Here is a 19,953-nt window from a genome sequence, read left to right as displayed (position 1 = left end):
GTGTATGTTCCAATGTATAGTGTATGTCAGAACGGATATCTATAGTATAAAACATAGCCATAATACATAACATAAGCTCAAGAATCAATCAGATAGTCGTTTTAGATTTTATAATGCTATTTTACTATGCTAAGGAAACAGAAAATTACTAAAAACTTAAACATAAGAAAAATTTCAACCGATTGAAAATAAATTGACCAATCATGCTTAATTATTTTTGAAATAATCGACTATGGTTAGGCTGATGGCAGACTACGGCCGGTATTCATAATCCGGTCTTATATTTAAGATCATCTTAAGAACTCATTCAACCAATCAAATAACTACAATGCAGCCATTGATTGGTGGAATGAGTTCTTAAGATGATCTTAAATGTAAGATCGGAGTATGAATACCGGCCTACGATAGACATCTAGTTCTCTGCTATTAACCTCTGTCTTACTTTACGTCTACGACTACGACCGTTCTCTGCTATCAGCCTTATCAGTCAATTTGCCTACGACTTACGACTTGCGACGTTACGATACGACCAATATAGATCCGGCTTAAGAGGCAAATAATATGAGGTCACGTCCCGTTTCTTTCTAATAAAGCCTGATTGGCTGGTAAAAAACATCGTATATAGAATCAACCAATTAGGCTTTATTAGAAAGAGACGGAACGTGACCTCATATTATCTGCCTTTCACTCTACTCGTACGGCTCCCCTTCCCCTTCCCTCAGCAGTCCATTCTATATGTCGATGCTATGCATGTTCTACAGCGGACGCGCAATTAAAATTAAGAACGTAAAATTCTTTCGTGACTGCGTATGCGCGACCGCCGTAGAACGCACAAAATTCGTAGGAAATGGATTTTCATTTCACTTACAACTTTACAACCTTAGGCCGGGTCTACAATAGACAATTTAAGACCTAAGCCTTAAGAAATTGACTAATCACAGTCAATTTCTTGAGTCTTACGTCTTACAACCTTATGCTACGGCCATTGTAGAATGGCCTTTAAGAAATTGACCAATCACAGTCGAGTATTCTCTTCATATTCGACTGTGATTGGTCAATTTCTTAAGGCTTAGGTCTTAAATTGTCTATTGTAGACCCGGCCTTATGTTACGGCCATTGTAAACGACTAGAGAACCTCTAGGAGAGAGAATGGACAACTGATCATGTGACATGTGATCAAGCTTTTTCATGATTGGCTGGCAGAAAATGTATCAATTTTAGCTATTGCGACGCCAATGCAAAATATGATGACACACAAATAGGTTAATATATGTGTGTCATGTGTGTCCTATTTGTGTGTCATCATATTTTGCATTGGCGTCGCAATAGCTAAAATTGATACATTTTCTGCCAGCCAATCATGAAAAAGCTTGATCAGTTGTCCATTCTCTCTCCTAGAGGTTCTCTATAAACGACCCTTAACGTAATGCGATACGGAACGCCTTGTGTGGAGGCCCGTAAGAAAGTAGAAACGTATAGTGATATCACATGATTGGCTGTCAAGCAGAAAAGTTTTCGGGACTAAAAATTCTCTATTCAATAGCCAATTGCATGAGATTGTGTCTATTTGTATTTCTCAGTTGGAAAGCTACCTTTTTTTTAACATCGCCCATTTCTTCTTCACACATTTTAAAGGTGCGGCCTCATTGACGCTAAAAAGTAGCGTCAACCATTGGTTGAACAAGGAGGTAAGTATAGTTGCTTCATTGTTCAACCAATGGTTGACGCTACTTTTTAGCGTCAATGAGGCCGCATCTTAAGGTGCAATTTCATTGACGCTAAAAAGTAGCGTCAACAATTGGTTGAACAAAGAAGCAACTACTTACTTCTTTGTTCAACCAATGGTTGACGCTACTTTTTAGCGTCAATGAAATTGCACCTTACGAGTTCATGGGTCTGTTCTTTTCAATTGCACTGCTGCACTAGTGCAATTAGTTAGAATGAAAGAAAATATGTTTGTCTCTTTCTAACTTATTGCACTAGTGCAGCAGTACAGCTGAAAAGAATAGATCCCATTATACGATAAGAAAGCAGAGAAGAGATATATAAAACACAAATATCTTTCTGAAGGACCAACTATACAGGAAGAGATTTCATTATGAGTGATCATAATTCTTTAGAAAAGCTCTTTTCGGAGTCTATTAATACGTATAATGATGATATTTTTATGATTGGAACTACTGTCGATACAGGTACAAGATACAAACTAAATTGAAAAGAAATCGACACGTGTTTTTTAATACTTTTTTTGAGAAAAATGTTATTTTTCTGAATAATTAAACTTTTATAAGATTCATAAAAAAAGTATATATTTAATAAAAGCATGATTTTGATGTGAAAATGAATTAAAATATAATATTCTTTGAAGCAATCAGTTATATATACAGAGATCAATGTCATACTCTGCATTTATATTTTGATTTTGATTTTTTCTCATCGATTAGCTATAAAGCACATATTTTTGTTTCATTTTTTTTCACTAAGCTTAGATTGAATAAAAGAAATGTCTATCAATAAATTTTTTTAATTGATTCCCTTGCATTTGTTCTTCTAATTGATTTTCTATATTATTTTCTATGATTTCTTTGATCAATCAAAGACTAAAGTTATCATTGATTTTATTTTTTAGAAAGCTGTAAATTTTGGGAGAGAAATGGGTGAAAAATTAGAAAAAAATGTCTATCAATTAAAATTAAAAACGTATATATATATTTGCCATCTTTTGGAAAAACCAAATATATATATTTGGTTTTTCCAAAAGATGGCAAATATATAAGTTTTTAATTTTAATTGATAGATATCAAAGGATTAAATATAATTTAATTATATAATCTAGAATGATGAATAATAATGTCTGATTAATAGGTTTTGAATGGGAGGCGATTGACGAATGCAAGGAAAAATTAGGCAAAGATGTACAAGTAGTTAAGCAGCGTGGAAGAATCTACTTTAATATAAACTGGGATCAGTTTGCAAAAGTATTTTATTGTAGATTTTATATAAATATTTTTTAAATATTTTTTATGTTTGATTATGATGCATGATATATTTGATATCACCCTTTGCCACATTGTAGGTTCAGCAAATGAGATCGATAGATAATGTATTCATAGTGGTTGATATAGGAAGACTTTCTTTTATCAATGACAAAGAAACAGATTTGAAATCTATATATAATTACATAGTTTCAAACTTGGATAAAAGATGGGAGAAAACTCTTGATGCATGGAAATGTGCAACAAGATTCATGGGAAAGCTTTATCCAACAGTCGAAGAATATATCACAGCTAAAGAGCAAGCTCTTGTAACCAAGGCAGAAACATTGGAGATACATGATGAAGAAAAAGGAGGAGAGCCTGATTTATTGGAACAAAATATATTGGAAAAAAAAGAAATAGAAAATAAAGGAAAAAAAAGAGGTCAAGATCCTTCCGAGTCCAAGGAAAGTGATATACTTAGATACAGAGTAACATGTGAGAGGACTGGTAAACATGTGTTTGAGTCCAAGGATATTGCTAGGATTACTGGAGAAGTAGTGCAGGACAAGTATCACTGGATAGTCAATTTAACAAAGTATCATTTAGAAGTTATCTGCAAATTAATGGATGGTATGATAAATTAGAAAAAAAAGAAGAATTTTAAAATAGACAAGAAAATAAAATTGAATTTTTTAACAGCACAAATTATCCATTAATAATAATAGACTAAATGTTGTGTAACTAATTATATTTAAATATTTTAGATTTATTGATAACACATTTACGTGTAACACACGAATCCAAGCATCGCAGGAATATTGCAAGTTTTGGACCAACTACCCTCAGATCAACCATATGTTATAACTTATTAAGATTGGCAAATCCAAAGCCAGGAGATATAATAATTGATCCTATGTGTGGAGGAGGCTCTATTCCTGTAGAGGTATGTATTTATACAATAATAGATCAAAGATAACTTTGAGAGAACTCCAATTTATTAAAAATTAATTTATCTATTTTTAGAAATATCTACAGCCCAATTTCTAATTAATTTATCGTTCTTGATTTATTCTTTTTTTACATAAACATTGTTAATAATTCTCTCCATATTATAACAATATGTATAATATTACTTGATAATTACTATATGATTAAATTAATTAGAATTTAGTTGAAGTATAGCTTTAACAATTTACTAACATTTATTTACAAACAAGAAATCATCATGTATATTTCAGGCAACATTAGCTTATCCATGCTCGTATGTCTTGTGTGGCGACAATAATTCCAGAGCTGTGGAGAGAACAAAATCTAATATGAATGCCTCTACAGCTGGATGCAAAATAGATCTTATACAATGGACTGCTTCAAAATTACCATTCAAGGATTCCTTTATTGATATCATTGTTACTGATATGGTAAAAATTAATTTGAAAATGAAATTGCATTTAATTTTTAAATATTTTAATTATTTTCTTTAAAGAATACATTTTTTTCTCTTTTAATAATTCTATAGCCTTTTGGTAAAAGAAGCGGAAATAAATCATACAATAAAACTCTTTATAAGCAATTTTTACTGGAACTCGGACGAATAGTAAAATTATCATATGGACGATTAGTTTTGCTTACATATGATAGATATAGCTTTAAAGAAGTAAGTTTTATTGTTATAATTTATGTGAAAATTAAATAAAATAAAATATTAAGTATGTAATTAAAGTATGTAATTAAATTTTAAAATGAAATATTTTATTGTATAACAAATCCTACTTTATCTATTTTAGGCTTTGCAGGCAGCTGGCGATTTATTTTGGGTAACAAAAACGATTGGTGTAAATATAGGTGGTCTTCAAGCTGTAGTTTATGTCTTAAATCGTACGCATATACTTCACAATTGCTTCAAACCACGTACCATCAAACAATATAATTATCCGAGAAATAATAAAAATTCAACATTTCTCACCAAAGATTTTTCAACTAATTAAATATTTCAGATATTAAATATTTCATAAGTATTGTGATACATTCATACTTTTATATGAACAAACTAATATAGTTTATTTGTATGTTTAACATATAAGTATAATTGACTTTTTTTTAGCCAAACATTTCCCTTCCAAATAATTTTAATGTAAAATTCATAAAAAATACCTTCTGCTTTTCGTTATATCATGCCTGTGCGACTATATATAATTTATTTATCTCAATTAATATTTATACTTATAAGTATTTATACTATAAATATTTATAGTATATAAGTATTTATACTATAAATATTTATAGTATATAAGTATTTATACTATAAATATATTTATAATTATAACTTTTAACTTATTTAGTATAGTTTTAAAATAAATTTTTTAAATTTTCATGGCTTTATACTTGGTGCGTAAAAGAGGTCGGGACCACAGTATAAGTAAGAACAGTAAGTACACTTCGTGTCGGTACTTTTGATCTTTATGGCCAGCATATGATTGTGCAAGCGCATTTTAATTTAAATAACAGAAATTTTTAATTTAAATAACAGAAATGTTTAATTTAAATTTTTTAAATTTAAATAACAGAAATGTTTAACAATTACTAACTATTAACAGTTCAAATCTGCATACCAAATGTTTTAATAATACTTAAATAATTTTACTTTTGATAATTCTTAAATAATTATTACTACTTAAGGGGATTCTGTACTCTGTATTACCGACAAAATTATCATTTTTGTATTTTTAGGTTCTTACGTCGCATTAATTTGACAGAATTGAAAATATTTATCCACGATTGCAATACATATATTAATAATCTTAGCAAACTTCGATTTCATGAAAAATGAGAAAAAATTATGAAGCTTATTATACCTACTGTTCCTATGAGTGCGTCTAATAAATGTCGAATGGAAGTAAGAAATGCGGAACTGTCAGTGTTTGCTGTAGATAATTTTAAAATTTTCTAGATAAAGATAAAGGTAAAAATCCGTAAATTTATCTTAGATGAGATAAAGATGATTTTGCTTTTACTTAATCTAGATGAAAGATGAGATAATTATTGCGATAATCTAGATAATTATCTAGAAATTTTTGTTTATTTTACAAGACTATAAATATTTGTAAAAAATGTGACGCAGATTATAAATGGGATATTAAAATCATAAACACATTCTTTCTCTTTTCCCAAAGAATATTTAAATAATAACAAAAAAGTATATAAATGATATGATAAATATTTATTTATTAATTTATATTTATAATATATTTATAATATAATAATTAATGTGTAACAATACATATACAGGGTGTCCCTGAGCATGTGCTCACTCATTTGTAAAAAGGTAGAGCGCAGTAAATTAAATAAAGAAATCCTGTTATATGTAACGATTTTTGTAATAACAATCGAAATATTAATTATTGAAATCGGATGAATGAGAGAAGCGCTCGAGCGCTCGAGCTATAGCACGGCCCACCGTGTCAGACATTGCCTGCCGGCACGCAGCGGGAGGAGGGACAGCGCGCCGCTACCCGTGGTTACCGCTATCGCCATTCTCACGTTTCATTGCATCGCGTCAAGACTCGCATCTCGCGTCTCATTTCTGGCATTGTTTGGCGCGCTGTCCCTCCTCCCGCCGCGTGCCGGCAGGCAATGTCTGACACGGTGGGCCGTGCTATAGCTCGAGCGCTCGAGCGCTTCTCTCATTCGTCCGATTTCAATAATTAATATTTCGATTGTTATTACAAAAATCGTTACATATAATAGGATTTCTTTATTTAATTTACTGCGCTCTACTTTTTTACAAATGAGTGAGCACATGCTCAGGGACACCCTGTATATATAGCATTTTTATAAACTATACATTAACGCATTGCACAAATTTAAGTAAAACAAGTACAAGATAAAGTATATTTGTAATATTATTTTCCAAATAAATATATTTTAGATATTTTAGATAGATTTTTAGAAGTTTGTCTAGAAAATTCTTTTGCATAATGAAAACGTCATCTTAGACAATTTTTAGATAAGATGACATATATTTTTTATATAAGATAAAGATAAAGATACTTTGTATTTCTTCATCTAGTTAAAGATTTTATCTAAGATAAAGATGATCCATTTTTATCTAGATAATTATCTAGATAATTTTCGAATCTCCATGATGAACGTCTAATAGACATACATTAGAGGTTTTTGTTCCATGGGACAAAACACTATCAAGAATATATGTACAGTATCACGTATAAACTTTGTATAAAGCTTTTATTAGTATAATTCACTTTAGTATACAAAACGATATACCACATTAGTGTTGAAATACACACTATCTTTTTAATACATTCGGAAATTCGGAAATTCAATAATACAATTAATGTAACTTAATTATATTACACATCATGTCAAAATTGCTTCTAATAATTTATCATCTTCGTTGATAGAGATGCCGTCTTTTCATCTTTTTCAGATTTTACAATCTATAATAGAAACAATAAATGAAATGTATTAAAAATTATTTTATTATTTTTTATTAATATTAATATATTTAAAAAATATTTTATTAATAAAAAAACATTTCAATATATTTATTTAAATACACAATGCATATTCAATAGTAAATAAACTATCAATATATTGCTAGCAATATATTGATAGTTATCAGCAGAAATTTTGAACAGAAAGTAGATTGACACGATACATTGTTTTTAATCGGGAGAAATTCATTTAAAAATGATAAAATAAATTAATTTAAAAACATAATAAAATACCTTGATCTGAAACTCTTCAGACGGAACATCTTTGCTCAAAGTCTTTAAGTATTTTCTCATAAACGGCGCCAGGAGCATTGGATCTAACTTTTCAACATTTTGGGAAGTAATGAGAGTTACGATAAGCCCGACAGTTATAGTCATTAAGGTACCGGTCATGGTATACCAAAGATAACTGAGACGGTATAATGCCCATGGTTCCCTATTATATATTTTATTCTAAATCGCACGATTCTATCTTAATTCTTTATCTTAATAAGTTGAACAAAATTATTAGTTATCCACCTACGCCAAATTGATATACAGCGTACTTCATTTAATTCTTATACCAAAAATAACTCTGTTACTTCTATACAAATTATCCAGTAATAACTGTATAACTCTCGTGTATAGGTAGAGCAAATTAAACCGAATAGAGAAGTTCTGTACTGTTTTGCTATTTTCATAATAATTAATAAAAGAAATTAATTAATAAAGATCAATCAATTCATACGAATATTAACATGCGACGAAAAGAGACAGCCCATTGTCATGTGGTTATTAGGTGCATAACGAAGTGTTGAGAGGAGCATTTTTCAAATGACAACAATTAATTAATTATATAAATTATGCATAATTCTTGATTCTCTTGTCTTAGCAAATGTAACAGCGGACTGTCTCTTTTCGTTTCATTGTACTCATTCGTACGAATTAATCGTTTTTTTAAAATTAATTTCTCATTAATTGTTGTAAAATCATAAAATGATAGAGGACTTTTCTATTCATTGTTAGTTTAACATGCTCTACACTCGAGAGCTGATACAATTATTACAAGTCACTCTATATATTTATGTTAAAAGAAATTTATGTTAAAAGAAATTTACATAGACATCAATATGGCAAATTCGCCACTTTGTAATTTGACAAGGTTCACTTCTGTTAGGCTCGATTCTCGAAAAAAGTCCTATAAGAATATATCTAATACAATTGTTATACTTTTTGATGAATTTTTTAAAATTTTATATTTTTTTATTGTGATTCTGCATACATTGGATACGCCATTTTTAATTTCGAAAAATGACATACGAAATGATGTACAAAAATTTGCTCTACCCAAATTTTGATTCATGATGAGACAGAGGGATAGCACGGTTGACTTGGAATGGTTTATTACACTCCTATACTCTTATAACTTATCTCTTATACTCAGTGAAAAAAAGTTCGGTAATCGATAATAGATTTGAAAGATAAAAACCCAGATAGCCAAGCTTGATATAATCCTATAAGACACAATATTCCTAAAATATTGTATAAATATTATTAACAGTTAATAGGTAATAATATTTATACAAAAAATTAACAGGTAATAATATTTATACAATATCCTAGGAATATTGTGTGCTTATAGGGAACATATTCAGCAAACAAATGCATTGCATGTATTATTATATATTTGCAGTATACTGGCTGACATTGAAATAGAATGCGTTACGAATGCAGCTATATGTCTTTCTACATGCAATCAATTAACGAAGCGATAGAATGCGTTACGAATGCAGCTGTATGTCTTTCTATATGCAATCAATTAATAAAGCAAATGGGGTCTGCAATATATTACGTAGTCTACAACATGTCAGCAATATGCTGATACGTTACAATCAATTGCTGTTATTAGCACATGAATTCATGTGAATTCAACGTAACAGACATAATGCTGACTAACTATTTGGTCAACGAGCGACTTTTTCAAGGATCCTCCATAGCAATCGGCATTGCATCCATCGAGCAAGATACCAACATCTCTCTGGAGTCGCATATCACTGTGTTAAAAAGCAGCATTAGGTGTGAGGTCTGGATAGCTCAGTGATCTAGAGCAGTTCGGAAAGCGAAAGACTCGATTCCCGATCCAGTCACTTGCGCCTCATATATTTTTCTAGTCCGCGAATATTGTTTTCTAGCAATTATTCGTTGGGCTGAAAAATGTGTGAATGCTCTCTCCACAGGATATGCGTCGATGCCGTTGATGGATGGATTCTGTCGCTCGTTGATCAAATGGGCGTATAGATACATTCGACTTTCTTTCACATACATCCCTATCTTTTCTGGATTTTTATCGATTGATACCGGACTTTTTTTCACTGAGATACAAGGTGAGAACCTTGTCTCTAGTTTGTTAAAATTAGTTGCTTCAACAATTATTGACAACATGATAGCAACCTCATTGCATTTGGCTATCTGGGAACTAGTACTATACGATGCCATTGGCAAAAATATTTCAAAAAATTAAGTTCCCCCATAATAAATTCATAAAATTAGTCGAAATAGCCATTATTGACTATTTAACCACAATTACTCAAAAACCTAACTTGCTAAGGAAATTTTGTGAAATTCCAAATTTATCTTCTGCGTCAAAAAATCTATCAGATATCTACTCTGCTTTTTGTAATAATTAAAAAATAAAGGTTTTTGTAAAATTTAAAATTTCGCTTATTATTATACATACACATAGTTGGATTCCTTTGGAAATTAGTTAAAACATCGCTATCTTTGGAAATTAATTAAAACATCACTCGGCTCCTGGCCTACACCGGAGCAAAATCATGATTCCGTTTTAAAAAAATATCGGTCTTGAAATAACATTTAAAATGATCTTTATACGATTTTTTAATTTCATTATCGTATTTGTCTTTTTAATTCATACAACTTCTTTTTTCACTATTTTTTCGTATACGTAAAAGTAACGGAGTTATTACCCTATAAGACAGAATATTCCTAGAATATTGTGTACTTATAGGATAGAGGTGTAAGAATTTAATGAAACATCTTGTATAATCAAATTTAATTCTCTGAAACTTACTCTCCATTCGCGTCATCCAAAATCGAATCCGGTGATACAGATAGTAGTAAATTTTCCACTTGCGGAAACGAGTAGTTGCACCCCTCCGTACTGACGGGTTTTACATCGAATCTGCAAAACAAATATGTGATTGTATTTTGAAAGGAAATAACATAATATATAACATAGTATATATAAAAGTATTTTTGGGATATTTTTATAATGACGATTTTAACACTAACTTAATTTGTCCACTGGCGATTGCTGTTTCAGCGGAAAAGATCAGCCAAACCATGAAGCTCAGACCGGCGAGTCCTCCGATCAGAGCACCCTAGTAAATTAATAACACGGAAGAATTTTTTTTATTTTATTCTTATGGATACAGATTCGGATAATATAATTTCCATTAAGTTAAAGTATTATAAAATTATCGTTAGAACACATGCCTTGCCATTAACCCTCGGTAACAACATTCCCATGATAAAAATGCCGAGAGACGGTCCGTTAGTGATAGCGTCCAGGCTCATGGATAACTATAAAAGAGTACAAGAGACAAAAAATTCGGTTTACATTACTTACCAAATTAACTCCGACTTATTTACCTGGAGCACATGAAGACCTGCTTGCTCGACAACAAAAACGAGGGCGACACAGATCGTGCCCAAAACAACGACCGTAAACTTCATGAAGCGATCGGCGGTTTTACGTGTAAACGGCGTTTTAATGAAGGATTTGACGAAATCCTCCAGTACTACTGCCGACATGGAATTTAAACCGGTTGACAACGAGCTAAATAGAAATTCAAACTAATATTACATACAGGGTGTGTCATTTTAAGTGATAAAACTGAATATCTCTTAAAATAAAAGAAATTAGGAAAAATGTTTCAAACAATAGATGTATAGTTTCGAAGGGTGCCCCATTTACAAAGTTGGAGGTGGCCTTCACGTGACCTTCAGCTGACTCTTCAAGGTCAAATTAATGGCACCGTCTTATGTCCCCTTCGAAACCATAGAACTCTTTTACTTTAAGAGATATTCAGCTGCATCATTTAAAATGATATATCCTGTATATATATATATATATATATATATATATATATATATATACACATCTAAAAACAAAAGAGATAGAGCTATAATTTCTTTTACATTTTTATTTTCTAGTAGAGTTTCTTTAATATCTTCTAGAATATATATAATTACAGAAAATGTTAAAGATATTAAAAAAAGACAAGAAAAGACGTAAATATATATATATTCAAATATAATTCAATATGTATTCACGTCTTTTCTTGTCTTTTTTTAATATCTTTAACATTTTCTTTCAATATCTTCTAATATATTTATAAGCATCTTCTTTAATATCTTCTTCTAATATCTTTTAGTATAATTATAATAGATTTTTAAAAATTTTATTTTGATTAATTATAATTAAATGTGAATACCTGAGTGCAGCGCTAAACACGCCGGCCACAAAAACACCGGACAATCCTGGAAATTCTCTTAAAACGTTCATGACCAATAGTGGCAGCAGTTGATCTTTGGCAGGTGCCAGCTGTGTCATGCAATTAATATACGTTAATCGATGTTCAGTGTTCGGGGTTAAATAAAGATTACCTTGGTCGTGAGTGGATCGCATTTATAATACCAAGCATAAATCAGTAAACCGGCGTATCCGCAGATGCCAATCAGAGTTACAACTCCGACTGTAAAACACCAGAGTGCTCTAAAACGCATAATTTTCAAAAACAAAATTATATACATACACATATAAAAGAGCGTAGAAATTAATTTATATAATTTATTAAATGTCATGTATAATATATATTTGTAATTATCAATTGTATATAAGACACATGAAATAAATTTATTTATTTAATTCGAAAACAAAAATTTTTACATAATAGTTATTATAATAATTAATAATAATTATAATTAATAAATTTAAATTGATATATAATTATGTAAATTAAAGGTAAACATAATGTTATTCTTGTAAAAAATGTTTATATTTTATATTTTTATTTATATTTATATTATATATATTTATATTTATATTATATATATTTTATTTTATATTTATATTTTAATTTATATAAAAATATAATATTACCTTCTAGCTGATTGTACAGTAGGAAGGGATAAGTATCGTTGAATCATATTTTGATTGACACCAGCGATTTGCAACCAGTGTACGAAACCGCCTATCGTGAGTGCCCAAATTGTATGTCTTTCCAAAGGGCTCCAATCTGTCCTGTTAAGCGAGATAATTGTATCCAAAAATTTAGAAATCAATAAATAAATACAGATAAATTAAATTAGATTTATTTATTAATGAAAACTGAATTACATAGAACATAAACAAAAAATATACAAAAAAACAAAAAATGTACAAAATAAAGCACATAATAAATAAAATAAAAAATATATCAAATAACATATATGGATTTTATGTGAGTAATCTTAAAAATATTGATTTTTAAAAAGCGTTTTCAAATTTTTAGTCTAGAGTATGTATATTTAATTTCAACTGCAATATTTTTAATCATTCGTGTGTGTTATGAAATAAAAAAATACATCTGTCTCTCTAAGCAATATTTACAAAACTGTAATTTATATCATGTATAAATCTCCAATTTTTTTCTTTCATATAAAGCTAGGCTTATTCGAATGTCAAGATAATAGAATGGGGACTTCTGTATTAACATTGAATGCACGCACTTAGGTAATTCGATTCTTCCGGATTCTAGATTTCTCCGAACCACTAAAGATACTCCACCAATGTCGACTGTGCCCTTAACTACAATCAACAACATGGAGCCGAACATGATGAAAGTCTGAATGAAATCGGTCCACACTACTGCCTTGAGACCACCCTGAATGCAATAAAGAAATTCTTTCAATAAAAGGATTAAATTATTTTCTTAGTGCTATTAATAGAATTCATTAGTTGGATCAATCTAATTTGACTATGAAATGTAATTTAGTTAGATATATATACATATATACATATGACATCTTAAACCGGACATCCTGTCAGCAGATTTTTTGTTTGATTTTAAAGAGAATTCTTTAGCGATAATATGAAGGGAATAATTTCCGAATTATAAAAGCGATTGAAAAAAGGGGTTTTTCATAAACTATACTTTAAAAGTATTCTTTAGTTAATTTTAGATAAAATTTATTTTAATAAAATTTTAATTTAATGTTTAAAAATATATATAATTAGAAGCTCGCCAAGAATGAAAAAACATTTTGACTAATTGATCAAAGAATCTGCTGTTAAAAAAGATTTGGTGTGATTTTAAAATATTCTATATATATTCTTTTTACAACAAAAATAAATGTATGTACAAGACAAACACAATTGTATAAATCTGTTTTAAATTGAATATTCGTGTCCGTATCTGAGTTTGTCTTGCATTTATATTTTTCTCTTAAATCTCGATCAACTTACCACACAGGTGTAGAATATGCAAACAATGCACACGAAAGGCGTGATTATGTGTACATTCACTCCCGTAACTGAAAATAAAGATGTCGAAAATGATTTTTCACGCATAGTTTCTCATATTTTGCAAGTCAATTTATTTCATTTTTAATATAATTAATTTTGATTTTTTATTAAACTTTTTTGCAAAAGATACACCTTGATTGAAGGCTAATGCAGGTACGTAGATGACAATCGGGAGCCAAGTCATCTAAAAAAATATTGTATATATTTATATCATTTAAGATAATAAATTTGCGACAAAAGAAACTTATACAATTCTTTTTTTCGAGGGTTTACTTACGGTACCGATGATGAAGAGGAGTGAACCTATCAATCTCACTCTTTTGTCGAAACGCTTCTCGAGATATTCGTATGTGCTAGTAAGCTTGAGATCATGGAAGACTGGCAGGAATACGATGGACATGACGAAACCGACGATGATGACCGCGCAAGTGATGAAAAGGAAACTCGTACCATGCACATATACCTCCGTCGGAGCACCCAGCAATGAGATACCTATATTGTTCGATCAATTTTAGAGAAACTTACCTCATAATATATTCTCAAAGTTAAATAATTATTATAACTCAAGTTACATTCAAATCGAATTTATCCCCAAAATTATATATATGTATATGTACAATAATATATTTGTGAAATTAAAATTAAGAATAGAAAAAATGTATGGAAAAACTTTTCAATCTATGCTTATTAAGCATAATTTTATAAAGTTTTAGTCTTGGAATTTTTCGACAAATTGATATCTTATACATCACATATTGATTATTATTATTATCTCCTGACATTTTTTATTATTATTACATTACCAGTGTTGTGCTTAGATAACTTAAAATAATCTATTATACATACATAGATACAGATTAGATAAATCATATACTCATGTATCTCAGATAAGATCAAGATAATTCGGTTTTAGTGTATCTAGATAAAAGATGAATTAGTTAAATATTTTATCTAGATACTTTTAAGATAATATTTAAAACAGTTTAGGATATATAAAAATAATACACTCGAGACCAAAAATTATAGAAAATAATACACTCGAGATCAAAAATTATAGAAAATAATGTATTCATTTGACAACAATAACGAGTATAGGCCGTGTCCACAATGTCAATGTCAATCGACCAATGTATTATGGCTGCGTTCCACTTAACGACCGCAACGCTGGCAGAATTATCTTATCCTTGTTGTTTGCTAAAAATTAAACAAAGACACATCATGTTTACGAGTGCTGCGATCATTAAGTGGAACGCTTTTAATAAATCTGTATTACACTATAGGTTGCGGGCTCGATTACGGTTGAAATTGATCAATTAATCGACCGATAAATTGCTATGTTTTGGAAAAATTGCACTTAGTGCACACTGATTACATTATCTTAGCTGTTTTAATAAAAGATATGACTTTTCTTATCTGAGATACAGATAAAGATATCATTTGAATTATATAGATAAAAGATAAAATAAACAATAATTGCATCTAGATAAAAATCTAGATAATATTATCCAGATAACGGAAAACACTGATTATAGGTTTATTAATTGTTTTATTACATAATCATATATAATGTGCGGTGTGAACATCGCTTTCCAGACAGCACATAACGCTGAAAGATATCTTTAAGAACTCTTTTTTAAGATATATCTCTCATACAGCACAGAAGCTTGCATCGACATTGCTGCAATGTTACAATATATTTTTATTGCATATAGCAGTATAATGCTGCAGAAATATTGCAGACATTATTTTGTAATATTACTTTGGTAATGTTGCAGCAACATTTTAACATAGCGAAAATGTATAACATGTATTTCTTTACTTGCTGCTACGTGGCGACACCAAACTTAACTAACTGGTATTCGAATTTTCATCTAAAGTGAATATAAGGCCTACAAAGGATTAATGTAGTAATTATATTTCTTGTCTTGTGTCAGTCAAATTTCTGATAAACTGATTTATTTAATATTCTGAATCCTATGATAACTTGATAACTTGATTTATTTAATATTCTGAATCCTAATAAGGGATCTAGATTATTAAACAAATAATTTGTTTAATAATCTGGATCCCTCATTAGGTTTCATAATATTAAACAGATTTTTCTCAATTGAATGGGTAAATAAGAAATAGTTCATTTGCGTATTAAAATATTCTAGTGTCGAATGTATAGAATTAATTACATATTTTTATTTAAAAATTGTTAAGATCCATTCACACACACACATATATGTGTGTGTGTGTGTGTGTGTGTGTGTGTGTGTGTGTGTGTGAAAAATACATAGAAATAATGAAATAATGTACAGAAAAACAAAAATAAAATATGAAATAAAATGTTCTATAAGATATTAAAAAAAAATATATATATTCAATGAAGAAAAATCTGTTTAATATTTTGAATTCCGACGAGGGATTCAGATTATTAAACAAATTATTTGTTTAATAATCTAGATCCCTTATTAAGATTCAGAATATTAAATAAACCAAATCAGTTTATTAGAAATTAAACTGACAAAAAATAATAATTACTACATTAATCCTTTGTAGACCTTATATCCACTTTAGATGAATTCGAATACGAGTTAGTTAAATTGGGTGTCCGCGTAGCGCCAAGTAAAGAAACACATGTTATACATTTTCGCTATATTAAAACGTTGCTACAACATTGCCAAAGTAATATTACAAAATAATATCTCTGCATTATTTCTGCAACATTACTCTGTAGTGAACAATATTGTAACATTGCAGTAATGTTGATGCAAGCTTCTGTGCTGTATGGGTAATGAGGGATCCAGATTATTAAACAAATAATTTGTTTAATGATCTGGATTCTTCGTTCGGTTTCAGAATATTAAACAGATTTTTCTTAATTGAATGGGTAAATAGAAAATAATTCATTTATTGCACGTATTAAAATATTCTGATGTCGAATGTATATAAAATAATTGTATAATATGTATATTATTGAGATAAATATTTAAGAAACATCTAATAAAAAACACTAATAGATGTTTTTTATAGGCATTTTTTCCTATCGTTTTTAAACATTGTTTTATATTTTCAAAGTTTATTTATTAAATTTAAAACAGTGTCTGCATTTGTAGCAAAAAGCGTTTTAATATTACAAATACGTTACACCGTAACATTGCTACAATCTTACATTGCAATATTCCTAAAAGCGGACATTTTAACATTGCTGCAATCCTACAACAATGATGCAGCAACATTTTGCAATGAATTTGCAACGTTGCAATATTGCGGTGAAAGATTGCTACAATGTGTATGCAATCTTTGTGTGCTATATGGGATATTATTAATTTTTAAATAAGAGAAGTTATTTTTAATCAAAAAACCCTTCATTTATGTTATAGGGTTAATGTAATTTCTAAATGCAGTATTTGAAGGCTAAATAAGTAAAATATTATAATATATAAGTATATTACGTACTTGGTTAATAATTTTTAGATATGTATCACAAATTATGTTAATATAAATAAAAGCTGTTCTTTGTTTATAATCTTTAAAATATTCATTGAATTTTACAGGTAAACTCTGTGTTTTTGTACAAAAAATGTTTAAAAGAAAATCATTCAACAACTTGTCTAAAAGTAAAAAAAAAGAAGAATAAAAAAAAATATGACTCTTTATTGGAGATGCCTAGTTCAAGTTGTGACGCTGAAAAAATAACTGTGAAAGAAGTATTCAAAAATTTTTATACATTACTAATAGGATTTATTAAATATTAAAAACATTTTTTTCAAATCCCATTTAGAAAAATGCTTTGCAGTATCTTTTACTTGACTGGTATGCATCAACAGTACCTCCTCAAGCATGTAATCAAAATTTTTCCTCACATGTTTCCTCCCTAATCACAAGATGAAAATGGTTAATAACTACTTCAATCGTCATTTTGTAAATATTAATTGCAATTTTTTAAATTTCTCCATTATTAAAAAATTAAAACTGTTATTGTTAACTGATTGATTAAATCGTTTACTTATTAGTTTGGTCACTCTATCTTTTTTTCATTAAAATCAATATCTAAAGGTGTTTACACCACTTAATTATAATTTTAGAAGCCATGATCGCTTCGGAGACTTGCATCATTTATGAAGTCCAGACAATAATACAAAGTTGGCTTCAGCATGCCAGTGATCGCGTTCGATACCATGAAAAAAACACAATGCATAATTTATATTATATTTATATATAGAATAATATAAATTATGCTATGTATTTTTATAAACATATATATGATTATGTTTTGCTTGTATTATTTATAAGGCATAATTTATATTTTCTTTATAAATTTATAAATCAACAAAAATCAAATAACTGAAATAAAACTTTTTTTAATACATATGTATTGAAATAAAAATATCATTTCCGAAACATCAATTCTCAAAAAAAGAGTTGTTATTGTCGTCTTTAAGAAATCAGAAAACAGAAGTCTTTAAGACATCTTTCTGAAGAAGTCTTACTTATTTCTTAAAGTGGCACATTAGACTACTTTCTGAAGTCATTAAGTCTTCTTCAGAAGATATATTCGGATGTTTAAATCTTATATGAGAACTTTTTAAGAATTCTTTCAGAAGTCATATTGCTGTGTGGGTTGAGGGACAAAATCGCTTTAATGTATGCGTGCAAATACGTACGCGAGTCTGAATCTTATAAAGGAAAAACCGATTTTATTCAAACTGTCACAATCGAAAGCTTGTATTCACATTACATTAAAAAAATGCTGTTCGATTTTTAATTACGGCTTTAGTTTCTGGAATATTTCAATCGAAAGTTTATGTGATGTCATTTAAAATTCCGGATAAGCTACTTGGTAGCGCCGCAACGAGAACAGTGACTCTCAATGCTCGGATCCAATTTTTTATTCAGTTGCTTGATAAATTAATTTTAAGGATTTTCTTCAGTAAACATTTTGTTGCATATAAGATAGAATATTTTTTATGTACTTGGCGTATTTTTTAAATCTTTGTAAGGTTTTTTTTAGAAGGTATTTTTATCTCTAATGATCGCAGCAGAGAATAAAACTAATAGAATACGAAAATATAACTCTACCAGATATGAAGCTCGCTATCAGGCTGAGACTGACCGGAAACGTCTTCATGTTCCTTCCGCCGACCAGGTACTCGTCTTCACCCGAGGATTTCTTTATGAAGCCGAAGTAGATGCCGACAATGCCACAGGCAACTAGCATTATCGCAAACATGATATAATCCAACGTGCCAAAATTCTGCATCGACTCGCTGATTTCTTGTACAGTGGGCACTTCCGGCGCCGAATTAGCCAAACTTAGATCATCCGATGTACCCTCCGAAGTCATTTTGTTGCAAAACGGAATTTCGTCGATCTTATAGAGTACCGCAGTGGAAAAACGTATATCGCTGTCGAGAACAAAATCTTCCGATCGTTCTAGTCTAAATACAACGCTTTCTATTATCCTCACAAAAATAGCAGTGGACAGTCACACAATGATTTACCATGAAGAATACGGGATAGCAAAAAAGTCTGCTGGATGCGCTACCGCAATTTGATAATTTATACAATAAAATTCCTCGATATTAATCGTTATTAAAATTTTGTTAACATTTGTAAATGTTTAAATAATTATTTTATTAACTTTTACATTGAAATCGAATTTAATCTCCAAATTGTACTGTATCTTCAATAATGCCAAGTTAAGTACGCGAGTATTATCCAGGTAGCACAGTGATGTCAAATGACATCTTAATAACGTTTTAATGACGTCATTGTACGTCATTAAGACGTCTGGAGACGTCATCTTGCTACCTGGCTAAATGATTCAAAGTTTACAAGAGTTCGAATAGAATAGTACTGGTACACTTTCAAGTCAACCAGGCGCAAGATGGGTAACTCTATCGCGAAA

General features: G+C 29.5%; 2 protein-coding genes across 8 annotated transcripts; one reads left to right on the top strand and one right to left on the bottom strand.

The window, feature by feature from the left end:
- The first annotated feature begins 1,988 nt into the window (after window positions 1-1,988).
- Window positions 1,989-4,994, top strand: LOC105249511 (THUMP domain-containing protein 3). The gene is made up of 7 exons (XM_011255037.3): window positions 1,989-2,192; window positions 2,866-2,978; window positions 3,077-3,608; window positions 3,743-3,921; window positions 4,217-4,396; window positions 4,495-4,632; window positions 4,763-4,994. The coding sequence occupies exons 1-7, from the start codon at window positions 2,099-2,101 to the stop codon at window positions 4,961-4,963; spliced, it is 1,437 nt and encodes a 478-aa protein (XP_011253339.2). The 5' UTR covers window positions 1,989-2,098; the 3' UTR covers window positions 4,964-4,994.
- Window positions 4,995-7,203: 2,209 nt separating this feature from the next.
- Window positions 7,204-19,953, bottom strand: LOC105249510 (sodium-coupled monocarboxylate transporter 1-like). Of its 7 annotated transcripts, none has more exons than XM_020027006.2 (15): window positions 19,857-19,953; window positions 19,125-19,586; window positions 14,335-14,549; window positions 14,190-14,241; window positions 13,998-14,065; window positions 13,262-13,416; window positions 12,654-12,794; window positions 12,158-12,266; window positions 11,986-12,095; window positions 11,141-11,327; window positions 10,985-11,071; window positions 10,781-10,869; window positions 10,560-10,670; window positions 7,724-7,925; window positions 7,204-7,432 (listed from the first exon to the last, which is right to left on the bottom strand). In XM_020027006.2, exons 2-15 carry the CDS (start codon window positions 19,387-19,389, stop codon window positions 7,370-7,372), a joined length of 1,854 nt encoding a protein of 617 aa, XP_019882565.2. In that variant the 5' UTR covers window positions 19,390-19,586; window positions 19,857-19,953; the 3' UTR covers window positions 7,204-7,369. The 7 variants fall into 7 exon arrangements, with proteins under 7 accessions (XP_019882565.2, XP_019882566.2, XP_019882570.2 ...); XM_020027007.2 differs by having other exon boundaries at window positions 19,125-19,483; XM_020027011.2 differs by having other exon boundaries at window positions 19,903-19,953.

This window comes from Camponotus floridanus, unplaced genomic scaffold (genome assembly GCF_003227725.1).
Source record: "Camponotus floridanus strain SB8 unplaced genomic scaffold, Cflo_v7.5 scaffold151, whole genome shotgun sequence".
Taxonomy (NCBI): Eukaryota; Metazoa; Arthropoda; class Insecta; order Hymenoptera; family Formicidae; genus Camponotus; species Camponotus floridanus.
This window is presented reverse-complemented; position numbering and strand designations above follow the sequence as displayed.